Source organism: Oncorhynchus gorbuscha, linkage group LG08 (genome assembly GCF_021184085.1).
Source record: "Oncorhynchus gorbuscha isolate QuinsamMale2020 ecotype Even-year linkage group LG08, OgorEven_v1.0, whole genome shotgun sequence".
Lineage (NCBI taxonomy): Eukaryota > Metazoa > Chordata > Actinopteri > Salmoniformes > Salmonidae > Oncorhynchus > Oncorhynchus gorbuscha.
This window is the reverse complement of record NC_060180.1, coordinates 62,868,960-62,891,838: the sequence shown is the minus strand read 5'-3', so window position 1 is coordinate 62,891,838 and position 22,879 is coordinate 62,868,960. Positions and strand designations below refer to the sequence as shown.

The 22,879-nt window shown below is 44.0% G+C and overlaps 3 protein-coding genes, 1 long non-coding RNA gene and 4 other non-coding genes across 10 annotated transcripts in view; 1 reads left to right on the top strand and 7 right to left on the bottom strand.

The window, feature by feature from the left end:
* LOC124041959 overlaps positions 1 to 9,886 on the bottom strand; it is a 26,522-nt gene extending 16,636 nt beyond the window's left edge. For both annotated transcript variants that reach the window (XM_046360172.1, XM_046360173.1), the window contains exons 1-2: positions 9,147 to 9,886; positions 7,551 to 7,608 (exon numbers count right to left, since the gene is read on the bottom strand). In XM_046360172.1, the coding sequence (XP_046216128.1) occupies positions 7,551 to 7,608; positions 9,147 to 9,208 (120 nt within the window). In that variant the 5' untranslated portion in view covers positions 9,209 to 9,886. The remainder of the gene's footprint in view (positions 1 to 7,550; positions 7,609 to 9,146) is intronic.
* A 324-nt stretch (positions 9,887 to 10,210) lies between these two features.
* LOC124041962 (calreticulin-like) lies at positions 10,211 to 13,850 on the bottom strand. The gene is made up of 9 exons (XM_046360175.1): positions 13,675 to 13,850; positions 13,224 to 13,325; positions 12,708 to 12,911; positions 12,442 to 12,536; positions 12,149 to 12,358; positions 11,787 to 11,900; positions 11,478 to 11,621; positions 11,173 to 11,265; positions 10,211 to 10,810 (listed from the first exon to the last, which is right to left on the bottom strand). The coding sequence occupies exons 1-9, from the start codon at positions 13,760 to 13,762 to the stop codon at positions 10,598 to 10,600; spliced, it is 1,263 nt and encodes a 420-aa protein (XP_046216131.1). The 5' UTR covers positions 13,763 to 13,850; the 3' UTR covers positions 10,211 to 10,597.
* A 357-nt stretch (positions 13,851 to 14,207) lies between these two features.
* Positions 14,208 to 16,688, bottom strand: LOC124041963. 2 transcript variants are annotated; one of them, XR_006840018.1, is made up of 8 exons: positions 16,627 to 16,688; positions 16,124 to 16,187; positions 15,902 to 15,948; positions 15,666 to 15,730; positions 15,407 to 15,467; positions 15,156 to 15,223; positions 14,934 to 14,987; positions 14,208 to 14,438 (listed from the first exon to the last, which is right to left on the bottom strand). It is a non-coding gene; the product is annotated as an uncharacterized LOC124041963 (long non-coding RNA). The 2 variants fall into 2 exon arrangements; XR_006840017.1 differs by having other exon boundaries at positions 14,962 to 14,987.
* LOC124042382 lies at positions 15,283 to 15,367 on the bottom strand. The gene has a single exon (XR_006840136.1). It is a non-coding gene; the product is annotated as a small nucleolar RNA snR60/Z15/Z230/Z193/J17 (small nucleolar RNA).
* Positions 15,537 to 15,620, bottom strand: LOC124042383. Its single transcript, XR_006840137.1, has one exon. It is a non-coding gene; the product is annotated as a small nucleolar RNA snR60/Z15/Z230/Z193/J17 (small nucleolar RNA).
* On the bottom strand, positions 16,014 to 16,084 carry LOC124042390. The gene has a single exon (XR_006840144.1). It is a non-coding gene; the product is annotated as a small nucleolar RNA SNORD75 (small nucleolar RNA).
* LOC124042381 lies at positions 16,256 to 16,335 on the bottom strand. The gene has a single exon (XR_006840135.1). It is a non-coding gene; the product is annotated as a small nucleolar RNA SNORD74 (small nucleolar RNA).
* A 77-nt stretch (positions 16,689 to 16,765) lies between the features above and the next one.
* LOC124041957 (piggyBac transposable element-derived protein 4-like) lies at positions 16,766 to 22,313 on the top strand. The gene is made up of 5 exons (XM_046360168.1): positions 16,766 to 16,840; positions 18,363 to 18,459; positions 18,598 to 18,732; positions 19,038 to 19,469; positions 19,683 to 22,313. The coding sequence occupies exons 2-5, from the start codon at positions 18,386 to 18,388 to the stop codon at positions 21,685 to 21,687; spliced, it is 2,646 nt and encodes an 881-aa protein (XP_046216124.1). The 5' UTR covers positions 16,766 to 16,840; positions 18,363 to 18,385; the 3' UTR covers positions 21,688 to 22,313.
* The last annotated feature ends 566 nt before the right edge of the window (positions 22,314 to 22,879 follow it).

Below are 22,879 nucleotides of genomic sequence, written 5' to 3'. Positions count from 1 at the left end.
GCATATTTCCTTTACTGGAATAAAGACTCTGTTTTCGCCAAGTCGCTTTTGGGTCCTCATTCACCTGCATAACAGATATAGAGCTCCATACCAGGTTATTGCTGGGTTACAAAAATAAAATATCATACATCACAATGTCATCCCAGCAGGCAGCGGTGCACTGAAAGCGTTCAAAGTGTATAGTGGTTAACATAATGGTCTTTCCTATGATGCTGAAGAACACCAGTAGATATGATCTCTGTTCTAATGGCCTGATAGTACTGTGTATGCATTTGGCTCTGAAATACAGAGATAGCCTTCTCTAAAAACTGTCAATAAGAAATGGGTAAAGGAAAATGGAATCTGCTCATGAAAGGCTACTGATTTCCCGAAGGAATACAAATACCTGCACTTTAATCTCTGCACTGTCACGATTGTTGTATGAGTGAGACCAAGGCGCAGCGTGAAGAGTTCCACATATTTTTAAGGAACTGAAACTCAACAAAACAACAACCAAACAAACCTTGAAGCTACAAGTGTGCACACAGGCACCTACTTGTAGACAAGATCCCACACCGGAAAGTGGCAAAAGGGGCCATACAATATCAGGCCAACATAGACATACAAAACCCCTAGACATACAAAAAACCCTAGACATACAAAAACCCAGAGTACCCACCCTAGTCACACCCTGACCTAACCAAAATATATAGAAAACAGAGATATCAGGTGTGGACTCCCGGCCGCAAACTTGAACCTATAGGGGAGGGTCCGGGTGGACATCTACCCTCGGTGGCGGCTCCGGTTCTGGACAGAGTCCCCGCTCCCTACACTGATCCCTCCGCTTCTGTGGAACCGGACCATGGAACGTTGTCGGAGGAACCGGACCGTGGTTCATCGCCGGAATGCTCAGAACTGGGAACCACCGCTGGAGGATCTGGACTGCAGCTCGTCGCTGAAGACTCTTGACTGCAGCTCGTCCCTGGAGGCCCCGGACTGGGGACTGTCGTTGGAGGCTCCGGACTGGGGACTGTCGCTGGAGGCTCCTGACTGGGGACCGTCGTCGGAGGTTCCAGGCTGTGGACCGTCGTTGGATGTTCCGGACTGTGGACCGTCTTTGGTGGTTCCGGACTGTGAAACTGTCGCCGGAAGCTCTGGACTGGGAACTGTCGCCGGAAGCTCTGGACTGGGAACTGTTGCCGGAAACTCTGGACTGTGGAGGTGCACTGGAGGTCTGATGCGTGGGACCAGTACAGGTGGCACCGGGCTGATGACACGCACCTCAGGGCGAGTGCGGGGAAGAGGCACAGGATGAACTGGACTGTGGATGCTCACTGGAGACCTGATGCATGGGACCGGTACAGGTGGCACCGGGCTGATGACAAGCACCTCAGGGCGAGTGCGGCACAGGACGTACTGGACTGTGGAGGCGCACTGGAGACACAGTACTTAAGGCCGGCGCAGGCTATACTGGACCGTGGAGACGCACTGGAGGTCTGTAGCATCGAGCTGGCACAACATGTCCTGGCTGGATGCTCACTTTAGCCCGGCAAGTGCAGGGCGCTGGCACAGGAAGCACTGGGCTATGACGACGCACTGGGGATACAGCGCATAAAGCCGGCGCAGGATATCCTGGTCCGAAGAGGTGTACTGGAGACCAGGAGCGCTGAGCTGGCATAATCCGTCCTGGCTGGATGCCCACTCTAGCATTGAGCTATGAATGCGCACTGGAGACACGTGCGCATCACTGCATAACACGCTCCCCACGGTAAGTACGAGGAATTGTTCAGGTCTAAACCCTACCTCCGCCAATCTCCCCGTGGGCCCCCCCCCTAAAAAATATATTTTGGGGCTGCGTCTCGTGCTTGCCTCATTGGTACTACTCCTCGTAACGTCGCCATTCCACTTTCGCTGCCTCAATTTCCTCCCTCGGACGGCCATACTCCCCAGCCTGTGTCCAGGGTAGTGCTCCATCCAGGATCTCCTCCCAAGTCCATTCCTCCTGAACACGCTGCTTGGTCCTTTTTTTGGTGGGATCTTCTGTCACTATCGTCGTAATGATGAGACCAAGGCGCAGCGTGAATAGAGTTCCACTTATTTTTTATGAACTGAGACGCAACAAAACAACAAACAACCAAACAAAATGTGAAGCTACTAGTGTGCACACAGGCACCTAACTGTAGACAAGATCCCACACCGGAAAGTGGGAAAAAGGGCTGCCTAAATGTGATCCCCAATCAGAGACAACGATAAACAGCTGTCTCTCCATATCAGGCAAACATAAACATACAAACCCCCTAGACATTCAAAAACTCTAGACATACAAAAAACCCTAGACATACAAAAAACCCTAGACATACAAAAAACCCTAGACATACAAAAACTTAGAGTACCCACCCTAGTCAAAACAGGGTGTGACAGGCACGCCTTCCTCAATCCTTATACACAGAATCACACAACAACACAAAGGCCCCTGAGCTAACAAACATATTACATACAGTACTGTATTCTCATGTTTTAGGGCTCCCGAGTTGTGCAGCGGTCTAAGGCACTGCATCTGAATGTTAGAGGCATCACTACAGACCCTGGTTCGATTCCAGGCTGTATTACAACAGGCCGTGATTGGGAGTCCCATAGGGCGGCGCATAATTGGCCCAGTGTCATCCGGGTTAGGGTTTGGCCGGGGTAAAGATGGCGCCGACAGAGATGATTGCCTCACTTCGAGACCTTAGGAAACTATGCAGTATTTTGTTTTTTATGTATTATTTCTTACATTGTTACCCCAGGAAATCGTAAGTCTTATTACATACAGCCGGGAAGAACTATTGAATATAAGAGCGACGTCAACTTACCAACATTACAGGAATATGACTTTCCCGAAGCGGATCCTCTGTTTGGACCACCACCCAAGACAATGGATCTAATCCCAGAAGCCGACCCAAAATAACAGTGCCGCAGAAGGGGCAGACGGAGCGGTCTCCTGGTCAGGCTCCGTAGATGTGCACATCGTCCACCGCTCCGGAGTATACTACTCGCCAATGTCCAGTCTCTTGACAACAAGGTAGATGAAATTCGAGCAAGGGTTGCCTTCCAGAGAGACATCATAGATTGTAACATTCTCTTTCACAGAAACATGGCTCTCTCGGGATATGAAGCCACCGGGCTTCTCCATGCATCGTGCCGACTGATAAACACGTCTCTGGGAAGAGGAAGGTCGGGGGTGTATGCTTCATGATAAACGACTCATGGTGTAATCATAACAACATACAGGAACTAGAATTCACCCGACCTAGAATTCCTTACAATCAAATGCTAGCCATATTACCTACCAAGAGAATTCTCAACAGTTATCATCACAGATGTGTACATTCCCCCTCAAGCAGACACCAAGACGGCCCTCAAGGAACTTCACTGGACTCTATGTAAACTGGAAACCATATATCCTGAGGCTGCATTTATTGTAGCTGGGGATTTTAACAAAGCAAATTTGAGAACAAGGTTACCTAAATTCTATCAATATAATGATTACAATACGCGCGGGGGTAATACACTTGATCACTGCTTCTCTAACTTCCGCGATGCTTACAAAGCCCTCCAGCAAATTCGACCATGACGCCATATTGCTCCTACCGTTTTATTGGCAGAAACTCAAGCAGGATGTACCAGTGACTAGATGTACCAGTGACTTGAGGATAATATAGTGCCACCGTCGCGGCCCCCTCCTTCTCCGTGGCCGACGTGAGTAAAAAATGTAAATGTGTTAACCCTCGCAGAGCTGCTGGCCCAGATGGCATCTCTAGCCGCGTCCCCAAAGCATGCGCAGACCAGCTGGCTGGTGTGTTTACAGACATATTCAATCTCTCCCTATCCCAGTCTGCTATCCCCACATGCTTCAAGATGGCCACCACTGTTCCTGTACCCAAGAAGGCAAAGATAACTGAACTAAATGACTACCGCCCCGTAGCACTCACTTCTGTCATCATGAAGTGCTTTGAGAGACTAGTTAAGGATCATATCACCTCCACCTTACTGGCCACCCTAGACCCACTTCAGTTTGCATACCGCCCCAACAGGTCCACAGACGATGCAATCGCCATCACATTGCACACTGCCCTATCCTATCCGGACAAGAGGAATACCTATGTAAGAATGCTGTTCATTGACTACAGCTCAGCAATCAACACCATACACCATACAAGCTCATCATCATGCTGGAGGCCCTGGGTCTCAACGCCGCCCTGTGCAATTGGGTCCTGGACTTTCTGACGGGCCGCCCCCAGGTGGTGAAGGTAGGAAACAGCAGCTCCACTTCGCTGACCCTCAACACTGGGGCCCCACAAGGGTGCGTGCTCAGCCCCCTCCTGTACTCCCTGTTCACCCATGACTGCGTGACCATGCACGCCTCCAACCCAATCATAAAGTTTGCAGACGATACAACAGTAGCGGGCTTGATTACCAACAATGACGAGACGGCCTACAGAGAGGAGGTGAGGGCACTCGGAGTATGATGTCAGGAAAATAACCTCTCACTCAACATCAACAAAACAAAGGAGATGATCGTGGACTTCAGGAAACAGCAGAGGGACCACTCCCCTATCCATATTGAAGGGACAGCAGTGCAGAAGGTGAAAAGTTTGAAGTTCCTCGGCGTACACATCACAGACAGTGTGGTGAAGAAGACTCAACAGTGCCTCTTCAACCTCGGAGGCTGAAGAAATTTGGCTTGTCACACAAAACCCTTACAAACTTTTACGGACGCACAATCGAGAGCATCCTGTCGGGCTGTATCACAGCCTGGTACAGCAACTGCACCGCAAGGCTCTCCAGAGGGTGGTGCGGACTGCACAACACATCACCGAGGGCAAACGACCTGCCCTTCATGACACCTACAGCACCTGATGTCACAGGAAAGCCAAAAAGATCATCAAGGACAACAACAACCCGAGCCACTGCCTGTTCACGCCGATACCATCCAGAAGGCGAAGTCAGTACAGGTGCATCAAAGCTGGGACTGAGAGACTGAAAAACAGCTTCTATCTCAATGCCATCAGACTGCTAAACAGCAATCACTAACTCAGAGAGGCTGCTGCCTACATTGAGACTCAATCACTGGCCACTTTAATAAATGTATCACTAGTCACTTTAAACAATGCCACTTTAAATAATGCCACTTTAATAATGTTTACATATCTTACATTACTCATATCATATGTATATACAGAATTTTATACCATCTTTTGCACCTTGACTATGTCGTTCGGCCATCACTCATCCATATATTTATATGTACATATTCTCATTCACCCCTTTAGATCTGTGTGTACTAGGTAGTTGTTAGGAAATTGTTTGATTATTTGTGAGACATTACTGCACTGTCGGAACTAGAAGCACAAGCATTACACTACATTCGCATTAACATCTGCTAACCATGTGTATGTGACCAATAATATTTGATTTAATTTGATTTGGTAGGGCGTCATTGTAAATAAGAATTTGTTCTTAAATGACTTGGCAAGTTAAATAAAAAAATACTAATAAAATGTGTGGTGCCATTTGTAAAGCCATCCCCTTGGGCAAAAACTTGTTGAATCAATGTTGTTTCCACGTCATTTCAACCCAAACAATCTAAGTGATGACGTTGAATCAACATGGGAAACTAACTGGATTTACAGTGTCATCAACATAAGGGCATTTTGTTATTTTAACCTAAATCCAATGACATGGTGACATTTGTTGTTCATTTCACATTGAATTCACGTTAGTTGACAACTCAAACAAATGCAAATCAAAATTAGACGTTGAACTGATATGTGTGTCCAGTGGGAGATGTTTTTTTATTTTATTTTATTTCACCTTTATTTAACCAGGTAGGCTAGTTGAGAACAAGTTCTCATTTGCAACTGCGACCTGGCCAAGATAAAGCATAGCAGTGTGAACAGACAACACAGAGTTACACATGGAGTAAACAATTAACAAGTATAACATCGTAGAAAAAAAGGGGAGTCTATATACAATGTGTGCAAAAGGCATGAGGTAGGCGAATAATTACAATTTTGCAGATTAGCACTGGAGTGATAAATGATCAGATGGACATGTACAGGTAGAGATATTGGTGTTCAAAAGAGCAGAAAAGTAAATAAATAAAAACAGTATGGGAATGAGGTAGGTGAAAATGGGTGGGCTTTTTACCAATAGACTATGTACAGCAGCAGCGATCGGTTAGCTGCTCAGATAGCTGATGTTTGAAGTTGGTGAGGGAGATAAAAGTCTCCAACTTCAGCGATTTTTGCAATTCGTTCCAGTCACAGGCAGCAGAGTACTGGAACAAAAGGCGGCCAAATGAGGTGTTGGCTTTAGGGATGATCAGTGAGATACACCTGCTGGAGTGCTTGCTACGGATGGGTGTTGCCATCGTGACCAGTGAACTGAGATAAGGCGGAGCTTTACCTAGCATGGACTTGTAGATGACCTGGAGCCAGTGGGTCTGGCGACGAATATGTAGCGAGGGCCAGCCGACTAGAGCATACAAGTCGCAGTGGTGGGTGGTATAAGGTGCTTTAGTGACAAAACGGATGGCACTGTGATAGACTGCATCCAGTTTGCTGAGTAGAGTGTTGGAAGCCATTTTGTAGATGACATCGCCGAAGTCGAGGATCGGTAGGATAGTCAGTTTTACTAGGGTAAGCTTGGCGGCGTGAGTGAAGGAGGCTTTGTTGCGGAATAGAAAGCCGATTCTTGATTTGATTTTCGATTGGAGATGTTTGATATGAGTCTGGAAGGAGAGTTTGCAGTCGAGCCAGACACCAAGGTACTTATAGATGTCCACATATTCAAGGTCGGAACCATCCAGGGTGGCGATGCTAGTCGGGCATGCGGGTGCAGGCAGCGATCGGTTGAAAAGCATGCATTTGGTTTTACTAGCGTTTAAGAGCAGTTGGAGGCCACGGAAGGAGTGTTGTATGGCATTGAAGCTCGTTTGGAGGTTAGATAGCACAGTGTCCAATGACGGGCCGAAAGTATATAGAATGGTGTCTTCTGCGTAGATGTGGATCAGGGAATCGCCCTCAGCAAGAGCAACATCATTGATATATACAGAGAAAAGAGTCGGCCCGAGAATTGAACCCTGTGGCACCCCCATAGAGACTGCCAGAGGACTGGACAGCATGCCCTCCGATTTGACACACTGAATGTCTTGATCATTCCAGGAGAATATAATCAGGCTCGCACATATCACATACAACTTATGCAGTGAAACATGAGAGCACATGCACAGACTCATGCACACACCTTCACATGCACGCACACACCTTCACACGTACGCATCACACACAAACACACATTCAAACGCACACGAACACACACACATTCAAATGCACATGCACTTTCACACACATACTTACACATTCAAACACACACACACACACACACACACACACACACACACACACACACACACACACACACACACACACACACACACACACACACACACACACACACACACACACACACACACACACACACACACACACACACACACAGATGACAATATAAGAAACGTGCAGCCTTACTTTGATTTCTCCAGTCTTCTGAATGACACCCTGGTCCTGTTCCACAAAGTCCTGGTCCCTGGGGGACCGGCAGAGAAGACAGGAATGTTTGACGAGGGCTGCACCTAACCATCCTCCCTTTCCTCCATCTCCACCTCCCCCTTCCCTCTTCCCCATCCTCCATCGCCACTCCATCCATTCTCTTTAGTATGTCCGTCAAACAGACATAGCATATGGAACCAGAGGCAGGCTGTCCGTGAACACGTGTGTGTGTGTGTGTGTGTGTGTGTGTGTGTGTGTGTGTGTGTGTGTGTGTGTGTGTGTGTGTGTGTGTGTGTGTGTGTGTGTGTGTGTGTGTGTGTGTGTGTGTGCGTGCGTGCGTGTGCGTGCGTGCGTGCGTGCGTGCGTGCGTGCGTGCGTGTGTGTGTGTGTGTGTGTGTGTGTGGTCACCAAGAAGCAAAAGAGGGAGGGAGAAGGGGAGAGAGAGTGAGAATATACCAACTGAGCATGTGCAAAGGGGTTGCGTGTAAAGTCAGAGAGGGAGGGAGGGATGAGAGAAGAAGGAGAGGACATGAAAGAGAGGTGCAGTCCTATTTCCAGGGAAGACATAAAAAGCTTGCCCGTCCTTGACAGAAGAATGAACTACCTCTTGCTCCTCTTCTCACACCGTAATTCTCCTCCTACCATACCTGATTTAGCACCGTGAAAGGTTAACAATCATAAGAAATAATGGGAATGTGCCATTCCTCAAGGACATGCTGTTCCTTAACCATTTCCATGACACCGAATGTATCTGTCATTGCAGAGTTCATATCACAGTGCTGTGTTACACCTAACCCCGCTGTCTCTCTATGACAATGACTGTTTTCTCCAAGCTGCAGTATGGGCCATGCCTATGTGCTGTGACTTTCCAATTTGAAGCCTAACTACCAGGTGAACATCTCAGGGCTCAGAGGGCTGTAGTAAAATAGCCTTGTTTGAGAATGACTGTAATATAAATAGGACTGCAGTGTTAATGCAACACTATTGGCTCACCTGATGACTCTCAACAATTGTTCAGTTCAATACAATACACAATACAGTTCGTTGAAAGAGTTTAAACATTTGGCCCAATGCAAATTCTACACTGCAACTTTTCTTTAATATAGTATACAGTAGGCTTATATAAAAGATCACCATAAATGGCAGGTTTACAAAAAATAATACAATGTGCAGTTAAAAGGCTATTCATTAGCCTACTATAAATTTGCATCCTATTAATATTTTCGTGATGGTCAAGAATTCCATTTTAGAATTTCCTTAATTCCAGTCGATTTTAAATTAACCAATTGCTGTCTGTCTGTCTAAAATACATGTTATTGCTGGTGTACGTCCGTGAATATTGCATGCATTGACCAGCTACTGTACATTGAGAAGAGGTGAAACACTCGCTGCTTTATTGCCTCTTACTGGCCATTCATAAAAAAACATCCCTTCAAAAATTATATTACTGAAATTGCATAGATGGGTCAGAAATGAACACGAACTCACTCAATTATGAATGATGGGTCAATGTATGTAGGCCTACAAGGACATTTTCGTTAACTAAGCATTTCCTAATCCATTATCGTTACCAACCTCTCACTGCAGGGTGCCCGTTGCCTTGGCGTCCGCAAGCAATCCAGTACAAAACGCATCATCTCTGCGGTACTCGCTCTCCCATCGCATCCCCAGGTACCCGACTAGATCTAGGCTGCGGTCCCGTGCACAAGGTGGGATCCTAAAGCGATTATCCGATTAGGTTTGGCTAGTTCGGTTGTCTACCTTGAAATAACCGTGGTCGACTCTGTTTTCAAGTAAACTGGCGCTGCTCCTACATTTGACCATTTATCCTTGCCTCTTCCGACTCCATCATTGAGAGGTACAGTAGCTGCTGTCTCATCACGTGGGGGAGTCAACCCTTGAGACTGGATGAGTTCAGAGGCGCCGTACAAACATAATTGATTTTCGCTGAATGTTGGTGATACAAATATGCACTTTGGAGTGACAGTGGATGCAATAGAATAAATTAAACTGTGTGCCTTTCTCATTATCCTATAAATAGCAAGGCAATAACTCCCAACACAGACAAAAAAAACTTTCTTAGGAGATTTTATGAAAGGCTGTCAATGTTTGTCATTAATTCTGGTCTGTAGAAAAATGTCTGGAAGCATATGGTGCTACTTAATTAGCTTGGCTTCTAATTGCCTGTAGCCTAAATAGTGTATTATATAGGCTATGATGATGATTTGTAACAAAGGGAACACTTTACACATGTAAAATCCAAACAACCCCCTTTTTTTTCCTTTTTTTTTTACTACTGTACAGTATTTTTGCACAACAATATATGTAATCGTCATAATTTCCCAAATAAGGTTACAAATATCTACAAAAACAATAAGGGGGAACAAATGCAATAGGCTACATTAGGAAGTATGAGGTTACTGTGCAAGACAAAATACAACAGTGAAAACTCACAATGGAGTAAAGTCTGACTTGGCTACAGTAGTTCATGGCTGAATGTCAATGGAATTAGAGGTTGGTGAATGAATTTGGCCTTGGTGAGGTTATAGATGCTACTTATACCTAATAGTATGTCATTATGTGACTGCATTTAGTTAGCAAATGGACATTGAATGAATGGGAAACTATTGCTATGAATGTCAAGGTTGAGTAGGATTTACATGGAGTACATATTCACTCAATGTGAATTAAGAAAACAAAAACACACAAGCTTCAATTAATTAGACTTCATCTGTGAAGCAACAGACAATTAAATGCATACTTACAAGAAATAGGTTAGTTTTGACACACTGGTTTACTGCCTTAATTAATAAGGCGGTAAACCAGTGAGTCAAAATCTAATAAGTTAAATAAAAAACATAAAATAAAAAATGTCACAGATTTTGCAGTAAAATCTAAATGACTTCATAACTGCCCCTTCTCTCAACATTACTTTGAGGCCTGACTGACTGGATGGTAAAGCGAAATTATGCATAATCCTTCCCCAGGCTCAACTGAAGATTCATCCCAATGAGAAAGTCAGTCCTCTAAAGTTCATCCTTTATAGAGTCTGTTTCCTCCTCTTCTTCCTCTGCGCCAGTCTCTTCTTCTTCTTCACGGTCCTCTAACTCTTCCTCCTTCTCTTCTTCCTCCTCGTCTTCAGGCTCGTCTTTTGTCTGCTCTTTCCTCCCCATCTCTTCCGCCTCTAGTTTCTTCCTCTCCTGTTCCTCCTGGGACACCTTCATCTTTTTCTCTGGATCCTACAAAACATGAAACAGAGACAGTCATTTTAACAAACCACAGGAATTAGCATTTTTACAGTTTGTAGTGTGCTGTTAGGCAATGTTGCAAATATGTCTTCATAAGGATCTGAAACCAAACTAGTGAATTTATTCAGACAAATAATCCTGTAACAAATTGTCAGATAACAAATTGGGGTTAGGGGAATGCGACTCAAGAGACACCAGTGTGAATACCCACTGGGCACACTGCTTGAATCAACGTTGTTTCCATGTAATTTTAATTAAATAACGTTGAACCAATGTGGAATAGACTTTGAATTGACGTCTGTGCCCAGTGGGTATGTATTCAAGTTTGAACCTGAGAGGTGAGTACCACTGACCTTAGTCTGACCCCAGGTCTCATTGCCAACCTCTTCTGCCAGCGTAGCGTCGTCTGTGATCAGGAAGTTATCGAAGATGGTCCCAGATTTGACCTGTGACAGCAATGAACATGTCTGAATTACTCCAAATACTTCTGGGCAAAAATATTATTTCAGGGATGCATTTTCTCTTTTCAATTAAAAAGGAAAAATATAGCCTTTTTAAATAATCACAAACAGAATACTTTTCAATTAGATTCCACTCTTTAGCATTATGTGACAATAATTAAGGTATTGAAACAACTGAATAAGGTCCTCCACAGTACCTGCCACAGGTCCAGGCCAATGACGCCGATGCTGTCGAATCTGTATATTTCAGAGTCTGCGCTGTATTCTGGATTGTCAATCTCAGGATGCACCCATTTGCCCTTGTAGTCAGGGTTGTCGATCTTGCGGGGTTTCCATTCGCCCTGAGAAGGCAAACAAATCAATTAAACAGCTGTTCATATGACTGAAGTGTCAATAGAGAAAACTACTGTCATACTCGATGTCTCAATCAAAAAACAAAATGTGGTTCTGTCATGTGTATAGGGCCAGGAAATACCTTAGCCCCAGTTATGTGTCTGACTGCTTGCCTTATAGTCAGGGTTGGAGACCATGGGTGGCTCCCATTCACCGTCCATCTCATTGTCCCAATCCTCAGGCTTCTTAGCGTCAGGGTCAGCAATGTTCTCTGGCCTATCCCAGTCCTGACAAATGACAACATTGAATCATTAACCCCACATTAACAAAGTGAAAATCACTAAAGACATTATACTCATAAAAGATTGACAGAAGGGATTGCTTTTGCATCAAGAGTAGCTGGTTAGATTCCTGGTCGGCCAGTCAGTTTCTGCCATTGTCCTGCCAATACAATAATGTGGCTTGTTAGCATTGTTGAATGCAGAAACAGCCATGGGTCTCTAGACAGAAAAGGTGTCTACCGTTATCTACCCACCTCTGGTTTCTTATCCTCGGGGTCCTCCACCCTCTCCCTCTCGTCCCAGTCGTCTGGCTTCACAGCCTCTGGGTCCTTGACCTTCTTAGGAGGCAGAATATCCCAGTCCTCCTCCAGACTTCCAGACTCCACTTTCTTGTTGTCAATCTTCACCTCGTACGTGTTGTCAGGGTTCAGGATCAGAGTGTACAGATGAGTGTACTCATCATCCTGGAAAACAAAAAAAAGATTGATTTGATCCACCCAATGTGGACGTCATGTCGAAAATAGCTCATTTGTGACATATGCTTTACCTTGCACCTGACGTCCTTGTTGATGAGATGATTCTTGCCCTTGTAGTTGATAATGACATGAACTTTCTTGGTGCCTGGGCCACAGATGTCTGGACCTGGATATGGGAAAACCATTATGGTTAGCTGTACAAGTTAAATATACAACCTAAACAATTTATCTAAATGTTGAATGAGGGTACGGTGTAACTAAGTGGTTATCAATCATTTTGCTAGTACCATCATTATTATTATATTATTATTATTATCTCATTGGTAATGGACTTTACCAAACATGATGTTGTATTTGGAGTCTCCATGCATGTCTGCCTGGTCAAGGTCAGCGGGGAATAGTTTGATGTAGCCTCCCCCACAGTCGATGTTCTGCTCGTGCTTCACAGTGAACTGGATCACCAGGGTCTTGCCCTGGTTGCTGAAGGGCTCAAATCGAGCAGAAGAAGAGTAGAAGTGGGCATCCTGGCTGGTCTGGAGACCTGAGGGGAATAAGATTTGTTTTAGACTGTTTCAAATTCGGAGTTGCCTCCTGCTCCACAGTCGAGAGGAAAAGCAGAAATGTGTAAGAGACTGATTCTGAAATTCTCAGAACAATGGTGGGGTCACGAAACTGACTGACCAGATGAGGTGTAGGCAGTCATTGTAAAATAAGACTTTCTCAGGATTAAAAGTTGAATACAAATATTTTATCACATGGTCTTACCGTCAGAGGAATCATATTGGACAAGCTTATCTTTAGCGTGCAGACTTTAAAACTGCATGAAGCCTCAGGTACATGACACGATAGCTACCTTTGTCTTTCTCTGGATCTCCATAGAATTTCCCAGGTGTCAGGACAAATTCCCCGTAGTCAGACCTATGGCTGGATTCAACCCACCGGGTAGTCCAAGAATCTGACAGCAAAAATAGAATCAAATACTAGGACACAATATTGGCATAGGTGAATACTAATTTAGCTAACGTTAAAGGTTTATTCAAGCACTAGGCTAGCGTCACCCGTTGGCTAGGTAGATGCATTTAATTAGCTGGCAAACTTGCCAGCCATCATTGTAAGCGACTCAGTGTGGCTAAAAAGCAAACTAAACATGCATTATTGAATCTAACGAAGCATAGCTAGCTATTGTCGTTTCATCGTGGTTAGATTAGCTCACTAATAGTTAGCTGTAAACTAGCTAGGCTAGTTGGAAATTTTCAGTTGAATCTGGCAATAACGGCAGCCTAGCCGAAATTAAAGGAACTCACCCTCATCTTCAAACTGCTCTTTAAAATACAGCGATGGTTCGGCACTGGCTAGTGCAATCAGTGCACTGAATAGCATCGACCCTCGCATGACGTGGCTTGCTAAATTTTAAATGATAGTTGACCACCCTGCTAAACGCAGTTTCCCCACTCCCTGTCCGTCTGGCCAATCAGTCCACACTGAACAAATGTCCGATTTTCATTGGTTGACAGGGAAGCTGAGGTACAGCTAATGTACCATACTGTATTCAAGAAACCAGCAACACAAATTTGCCAGAACCTCAAATTGGTAGCATCAAACCGCACCCACCATTAATATAGAGGAACTATCTTCGAGTCAGACTTATTTATACTGTATGTTTGTTTTACTCCATGTGTAACTCTGGCATTATATGTGTCGAACTGCTTTGCTTTATCTTGGCCAGGTCGCAATTGTAAATGAGAACTTGTTCTCAACTTGCCTACCTGGTTAAATAAAGGTGAAAGAAAACCCACAGCTAATCGTTAATGTAGAAAATATACAAAAATGGCACAGATTATGTACAAATCCCTTTATTGGTTCAGGACAATGAAGTTACACTTACTGGTTTTATTTACCAAGCTAAAATTAGAACACATGTAGTTTAATGAAGCTTATAAAAAAAATTAAAACACATCTCCACAAACAAAATGGCTAAATTATAAATTCAAGCCGGTGATGCACTTTCTTCAGGACAACTGTAGGTCAGTGGTAAATGACAGTTCCTGCACACCCCCCTGACCAAACACTGGAGGGAAGAAAAAAAACACAAGTGAGCCAAATAATCACTGGTAGGCTGAAACACTAGGAATCATTGGGGAGAGATCAGTATTCCTTCTTGTCATCAAGATCTCAGGGAGAGAGTTCAAGAATTGAATCATCATTTGCTAACCCCACAATATAACTTTGACTCATACAGACCAGAGGGGCATACTACAAAGCAGGATCAGCAAGTTAACATTAGCCAGCTAACATTGATACACCTATATTGACAGGTCCATCAAGCAAGCTAAACCCAATATGGGTTTTTGGTTGCAGTCAATTACCGTGTCCATTTCAAGCTGACCTTGAAATGAGCACAGTAAAGTTTTGAATATTTTAGGGAAGATTGCAAACCAACCCATTGAGCCCACTGAAATATACCCCTCATGTAAAGGGTAAGAAACTGAATGAGTAAGCCAGTGGCAAATGAAAAATACTTTCTGCATGTGTAAAATAACATAACCACTCAGTTGATTCTCACATGGAGAGGGAATTTACTGCATATTCACCTAGTCTTCCAACACCCCCTTAGAACCTGGAATGGGAATAAGCAAAGGGTTCAGGAGCAGCACACCAAAAAATGATATTCACACCATTAAACCCTCAGAAATAAATGGACCGGTTGGAGTATAAGTGTAATCATGGCAGAATCTTTTCATCACTGGCTGATGAAATGTAAAGACATGGTTGTGCAAGTGCTTACTTTTAGTTCATCTCGTCACGATTTTTACATCGAGAACCAGGATCAGTCACATTCCCATCTCCCCATGCCTGAAATTGAGAATTTGTCAGGATGGGCAGGAAGCCACATTTAAAAGCTAATCTAATAGCCAATACATCAGATAGGAGCGAAAGACAATGCTGATAGTTCTTCATGGTTAATCTGCTGAACTATGCTGTCATCATTTGTATCAGCAACAGTTGAGTGTTCCAGCTGCAGTAAACACTACTTACCAGCAACTGTTAAGAGTCACTAAAGGTTCCACCCATGTGACCCCAACTTCAGGCATACCACCTGAGGAACAAATAAAGTTGATTCATAAAATGGAATCAGAGCAAAAATAATCTTAATCTAATGTAACAGTGGATACATCAGATAGGAGCGAAAGACAATGCTGATAGTTCGTCATGTTTAATCTGCTGAACTATGCAGTCATCATTGTATCAGCAATGGTTGAAAATGATGCTTGCAGCCAAAGTAAACAGGACTCACCATCAATGGTTCCTTGATCATTATGGCTGGAAGTTCAGACCATAGCATTCCCACTGGAGGCAAACCTGAAACAATTTGATCAAGATCATTTCAGAGGGGTGGCATTTTAGAAAATTATATCAGCAGACCATTTCATGATCGAAGATCCTCCATAGTCTCAGATTCCCAATGATACTTTAATCAACAGCATAGCTAGTAAATATCCATAACAGCTAAGGGTTTCTATGGAAACATACCACGATTGAGCAATCCCCTGGTTTCTCAGGGTCAGCAAGAAGTTACGCTAAAAGAAAAACATTCACTATTAAATTTGTCAGGTCATAAAATGTCAATCACAGCTTAATAGATAGCCATCAGTTTGAAAATGTGTCAGAAATCATTTCTGTCCACTACTCTTATTCAAATATTCATCACAGGCTAAATATTAATTACAATGAGGTATCATCAGTGTGCCATACCTGATTGTAAACCATTATGCAGATACATTAGTCATCCAGGATCACACGTGTTGTACTTCATAATCTGAAAATTGAGGGACGGTTAGATATCACAGGCAAAGTCTTAGTGGAATGAAGAATTCAAATCCAATCCATGTCTTGTCAGTAAAGTTGGCGTTTCCTCAGAAGTCTCAGATGTCCCTACCAACATGTTCTTCATCACATCAGACACGGATTAAAATTCCAGACAATTTACTTACTATATATTTCAAATGTGTTGATTCTGAAGTAAAGTAAAAGTCGGCTGTTGTGTGAAAGATGTAGCCAAGCTATAGTAGTTAGTGTTATCAAGTTCTTGCACACATGGCAGGCCACGCATGCACCTTGACTTAGCGTTACACGCAAGTAAAATATTAATACCAAAGCTAGCCACCAAGCAAAATGTTAACGTTTTTATTTGATACCTGTATATAGTTCCTGACTTCAAGTTAAACTATCTTGGAAAAACATAATCGAATAGTTACCCTTTTTGAGGCACACAATAGGACCTCAACATTTCAACTGCTGAGTTCAGCGCGGAAAAGAATTTCAGAAGGGGTGACGTTGGTATTTGTACTGTGGCCCCGCTGGCTTGTGGGTAAAATTGGCGTGACATTTACATGACGTCGTGCGCTTTGTTGTTTATGCTTTGTTGAATGCTATTCTGGATCCTTGGGACGTACCAACTCTGACGTTAAGGTAAGGGTTAACGTTAGGGTTTAGGCAAGGGTTATGGTTAGGGTAAGGGCAGGAGTTAAGGTTAGAGTAGGGACGTTCCAAAGATCCCAGGATGGACTTAAACCCTTTTTTAAAAGCTTGTCACCCGCCATTCCACTCGCTAGTGTTTCGTTCCATCAGATAACCTGTATGGTGCTTCTGGTATGGCGTCTACCATGTAATGCAATAATTATACTTAAACACAGCTAGCCACCTAAACGTGGAGAAACGAAATACATGGTTGCCAGCCCTCAGCACTAACCAGGTAGCTAAGTAAACAGACAGTAAATGTGTTAGCTAGCTAGGTGGGGTAGCTGGTTAGAAATCTGCATGGGGTCCCACTGTGGGGGCATTGCTTGACAGACCTGATAACCCTAACCACGGCCACAAATGAAAATCATAGCCAAGCCAGCTAGCTCACAGATAAACAATAGCTTGTTTTGAATTGCTGTTTCCTAAATCCCTAAAAAGCCTAATATTAGGAGTGTGTAGTCTATTGTCAGACAACCATTTCAAATCATCTGTATTTATGAACTCAGAAATCTAGCTAAAGTTATAACAAATCTATATATGTTGGAGAAAGTTTCAGTGATTGACTCCGCTGTCCTGGCGTCTTGAGGGAGTTTGTTCCACCATTGGGGGGCCAGAGCAGGAACAGTTTTGACTGGGCTGAGCGGGAACTGTACTTCCTCAGTGGTAGGGAGGCGAGCAGGCCAGAGGTGGATGAACGCAGTGCCCTTGTTTGGGTGTAGGGCCTGATCAGAGCCTGGAGGTACTGAGGTGCCGTTCCCCTCACAGCTCCGTAGGCAAGCACCATGGTCTTGTAGCGGATGCGAGCTTCAACTGGAAGCCAGTGGAGAGAGCGGAGGAGCGGGGTGACGTGAGAGAACTTGTTCAACCTTCCCAAGTTCTCTCACGTCACCCCGCTCCTCCGCTCTCTCCACTGGCTTCCAGTTGAAGCTCGCATCCGCTACAAGACCATGGTGCTTGCCTACGGAGCTGTGAGGGGAACGGCACCTCAGTACCTCCAGGCTCTGATCAGGCCCTACACCCAAACAAGGGCACTGCGTTCATCCACCTCTGGCCTGCTCGCCTCCCTACCACTGAGGAAGTACAGTTCCCGCTCAGCCCAGTCAAAACTGTTCGCTGCTCTGGCCCCCCCAATGGTGGAACAAACTCCCTCACGACGCCAGGACAGCGGAGTCAATCACCACCTTCCGGAGACACCTGAAACCCCACCTCTTTAAGGAATACCTAGGATAGGATAAGTAATCCTTCTCACCCCCCCCCCTTTAAGATTTAGATGCACTATTGTAAAGTGACTGTTCTACTGGATGTCATAAGGTGAATGCACCAATTTGTAAGTCGCTCTGGATAAGAGCGTCTGCTAAATGACTTAAATGTAAATGTAAATGTAACCGATTTCATTACCGACCGAAATGGTATTGTTAGCTGGATAACTCAATGATCTGAACTTACCCCCCTGGTGTGTATGTGGTTTCAGGCTGTGGAGATAGCCAGTGGGTAATGATGGAGCAGGAGGAAGTGCCGGACACAATTAGTCAGGCCAGACACTCTCTCTTTGGATGCAGCAACAAGAGGTTAGTGTGTGCTAATGAATGCGTTATAGATATTGTCTAGTGTTCTTCAAAATCATTACCATGTCACTCATCACTGTTCAACAAATTGGGCATGATCTTCTCACCCTTGATTGAATATTTGATTAAAATGCCATACAGGGGGGATAAAAGGCAACGAGAAAACAGCACTGACGAGGATGGAGGGGAAGTACAAGAGAATGACTGGGATGAAAACTATGAATGTGACAGCAACATATCATATTTCGAAGATGAGATGGATCGACTTTTAGACCCGTAAGTACAATAAGTTTCACTATTTCGACTTCTCTCAAAAGTCATTCCTTGACAACTACAGTACTGATACATATCATATAGCTAGCTGTAAAATCTTATGGAATGCAGCATACACCTTGAATTATGTGTTTGTGTTGGGCCACTCATCCACAGTAAGCATGTGATATTATATATATATTTTTTTAAATCACAGAATTGTATTTCTTGACTATTGAAGATGAAGGGCTATTCACTTGTGCTAGGGATGTCACAATAAACTGATTTAGCTTCACCCTGACTACATTTTTTAATTGATTTGTTTTCAGAGAGGAAAATAAAGACTGTTGGACAGAACCTTCAGAGACAGTAGACTGCAATGGAACAGCAGTTACAGAGACTAGAGGGAGGGAAGACTCCCTGTCCAATGGAACAGAAGTTATAGAGCTTAGAGTGGGCAGTGATTCTCCTCCCTGTAGGACAGCAGTTATAGAGACTAGAGGGAGGGATGACTCCCTGTCCAATGGAACAGCAGTTATAGAGACTATAGGGAGGGATGACTCCCTGTCCAATGGAACAGTTACAGAGACTAGAGGGAGGGAAGACTCCCTGTCCAATGGAACAGCAGTTATAGAGACTAGAGGGAGGGATGACTCTCCTCCCAAAGCGACAGTCTCTTTACAGTCCAGAGTAAGGTTTCCCTCGTCTTCCTCTTTAATAGATTCTGATTTCAAAGAAGAGTTGGATCAACTTTTGGACCAGTGAGTTGAATCAGTTCCAGTATTATAACTTGTCTCATAAAATGCCATCTCTTGACCACTACATGTGATATTATGCCTTCAAATGATGGTATCATTATTATTTTCTCACACATAAATTTGTTCCTTGACTATTATATATTTGCATGTACTAGGGATGTCACAATTAACAGATTTTGCTCACTCTTATCCTTTTTTGTCTTTGATACGTTCCAGAGATGAAGACGGTTGGACAGAACATTCAGAGACGGTAGACGGGAATGATTCCCCGTCCAATGGGACAGACTCTTCACAGCCCAGAGTAAGGGGGTCCTCCCCTCTCTCCACTGAGGCTTCAGAGTCCAGTGAGGAGGATGAAGACACCTTTTCCTTTGAGACAGAAGCCATAGAGACCAGAGCTTCAAAAAAGAGAAAAACCATCTCCAGCCCTAAAGGAACACAGAAAAAGGGGCAAAAGAAGGCCAGGCCTCCATCCTCTCCCCTCTGGTTATCCAGCCCTGCCAAATCCAGAAGGAACACTCATGCAGCCACACCTCTTATCATTGGGTCAGAAAGGAGGTGGAAGACTGAGGATGAACCAGACCAAGAGCCTAAACTGTTCCCCTTCGAACCAGCTAGGACTCCTGGACCCCAGCTAGACACTTCAAAGAACTACACTGTTCTAGAGCTCTTCCAGCTCTTCTTCAGTAATGACGTTGTTGATACTCTCTGCTCAAACACCAACAAGAATGCCAAGAGAAGACAAGAACGTGGAAACAAAGAACCATGGAAACCTGTATCTGTGGAGGAAATGTACAACTACCTCAGCATTGTAATCTATATGGGTCTGCTGAATGTGCACACTGTATCAGACTACTGGGTCCCGAACAGGTTGTATGGTATTCCTTTTTGCCGTACAGTCATGACTATGACAAGATTTCGGGCAATCACCTATTCACTGCACATGAGTGACCCAGCAGAGGATGAGGAAAACGACAAGAAGAAGGGGACTGCAGACTATGATCGGCTCATGAGAATCAAACCTCTAAAAGTTCAGATTTTGGATGCATGCAGGGCCTTCTACCACCCATTCCAGAACCTTTCCATTGATGAGCGCATGGTGCACTCCAAGGCCCGCCACAGCTTCAAACAATACATTAAATCCAAGTCGTACAGGTATGGATTCAAGCTGTATGTTTTAGCAGATTCAAGAAATGGCTACACGTGCGACTTCAAAGTCTTTATGAGCAAAAACCCATCTGCTTCAGGCAAAGGGGAGAGCTATGACGCTGTCATTGACCTGTTGAATATCCCTCACTTGGGCACTGGGTACCACATTTACGTTGATAATTATTTCACCAGCACAACTCTCTTCCGTGACCTGTACAAGAACAAATTAGGAGCTTGTGGAACCATACTTGAAAACCATGTGGGCCTCGCTGGTGTTCAAGAGAACAGTATGCCACCCAGAGCAAAGAGAGGGACCATCCGCTGGCTTCGTGACGGGGAGCTGCTCTTTACCAAGTGGATGGACGCACGACCAGTCATCATGTGTACCACCATCCATAAAGCCTTTGCAAAGGAGCAGGTGCAACGACGCAAGAGGTTAGAGGATGGCACCTGGACAACAGAGCCTGTACCCGCCCCAGCGCCGATCAAGTCCTACAACAAGTATATGGGGGGTGTGGACCTGTCTGATTCCCTTATCAAATGCTACAGTGTGGCTCAGAAAACAATGAAGTGGTACAAGACCTTCTTCTATCACTTTGTAGATGTTGCTGTGGTGAACAGCTGGCTCATGCACAAGGACATGGCTGTGACAAAGAACACAAAGCCCATGGCCCAAAAACAGTTCAGGGAGAAGCTGTGTTCGCAGCTTGCTGACATTGCACTGAAAGGGGATGTTCAGGAGGAGAGGGATGAGGAGCAGAAGGAACAACCGAGCGAACAGCGAGTGGAAATGCAGGTTGAAAAGCATGGTGAAAAACAGGATGAAAAGCAGGGTGAAGAAGAGGAAGAGGTAGAAGTTGGTTTATTGTGCTGTCCTGTGCCCACAAAAGATCCCATCACTGTTGCGTTGTGTAATAAAGCTTCTGAGGGAAGGAGGCAGTGTCATTTGTGTAAGCACAAGACCATTTGGCAGTGCGAGTCCTGCAAGGTGGCACTCTGCATAATACCAGATAGGAACTGCTTCAGAATATGGCATGTGAAAAAAGACAATGACAAGCAAGATTCAAGTTAACAGTTTATTTTCGTTCCAGGGGTTAGGCCTACAGGATTTCTGAATTTGTGGGATGTATAGGGAATTGTTGCGCCTATATATTGTCACACATTGGGCCAGTAACCGAAAGGTCGCTGGTTTGAATACCTGATCCGACAAGGTGAAAAATCTGTCGACGTGCCTTTGAGTAAGGCACTGTACCCTAATTTGCCCCACTGCACCTATCCGGTGTATGTGATGACAAAACTATTTTTTTTATTCAAATGTATGTGTTCACCACAAATGTTTGCTTATGGTTGCCAATAGATTTGTGCGGTAAACACATGGCTTGCTATAACTTCCAAAAGCTCAACAATGATTTCTATATCACATATCAGGAATTGCTGAACAAAAAAACATTGGAAGACATTTTGCTGTCCATTAGAGAATTAGCAACTTTTTTTGTTGTTGATCATTTTGGAAATTGTTTCAGATCATTCTGAATTTGTTGTTCACCTTTATGCTTTGGAATTGCCACTTTGGGAACATCTCAGCTTGCCTGCTTTGGGTACCAGGGTTTGGGTTAATAAATAAAAACATCTATAACATTCCCTCTGTATTCTTTCCATTTGATATAATTGTTTCATTAAATTACATTTTGAAATGTACGCAACTAATTGAACTGTTTCTTTTTTTAGGTGTCTTGTTTTGACATATTATCTTATGTCTCCAATAATGTACCATATTAGGGGGGAATAGTATCTGATCGATTAACAGAATCTGATAGGAACAGTATATAATTGATTCAATTGGGACACAAATATTATGATTGGCTTCCAAATATTTATTTAGAACTTTCACATGACCATTCTGGAGCTGGACTTCTCACAGTTCTCCTGAGATCATCTTCTTTGACTCTTGTATTGATCCAAATGATTATCGCCCTCTTGCTCCTCGCCTCCTTGGAGTCTGTTTCCTGTTTTCATAACTGTACCAGAGACATTTGTATCTGTCCCTCCTGCTGAGTTCGGCAGCAGCAGGGCCAGTATTTTAAAGATGCACTATTCAGAAATTGTTCTGGCATTTCCTGGTTGCTAAAATTGTAATAGTTCACCTAATTTAAGTTTATTTGAAAAAAAAACAAGTATAGTAATATAATAATAATATATGCCATTTAGCAGACGCTTTTATCCAAAGCGACTTACAGTCATGTGTGCATACATTCTACGTATGG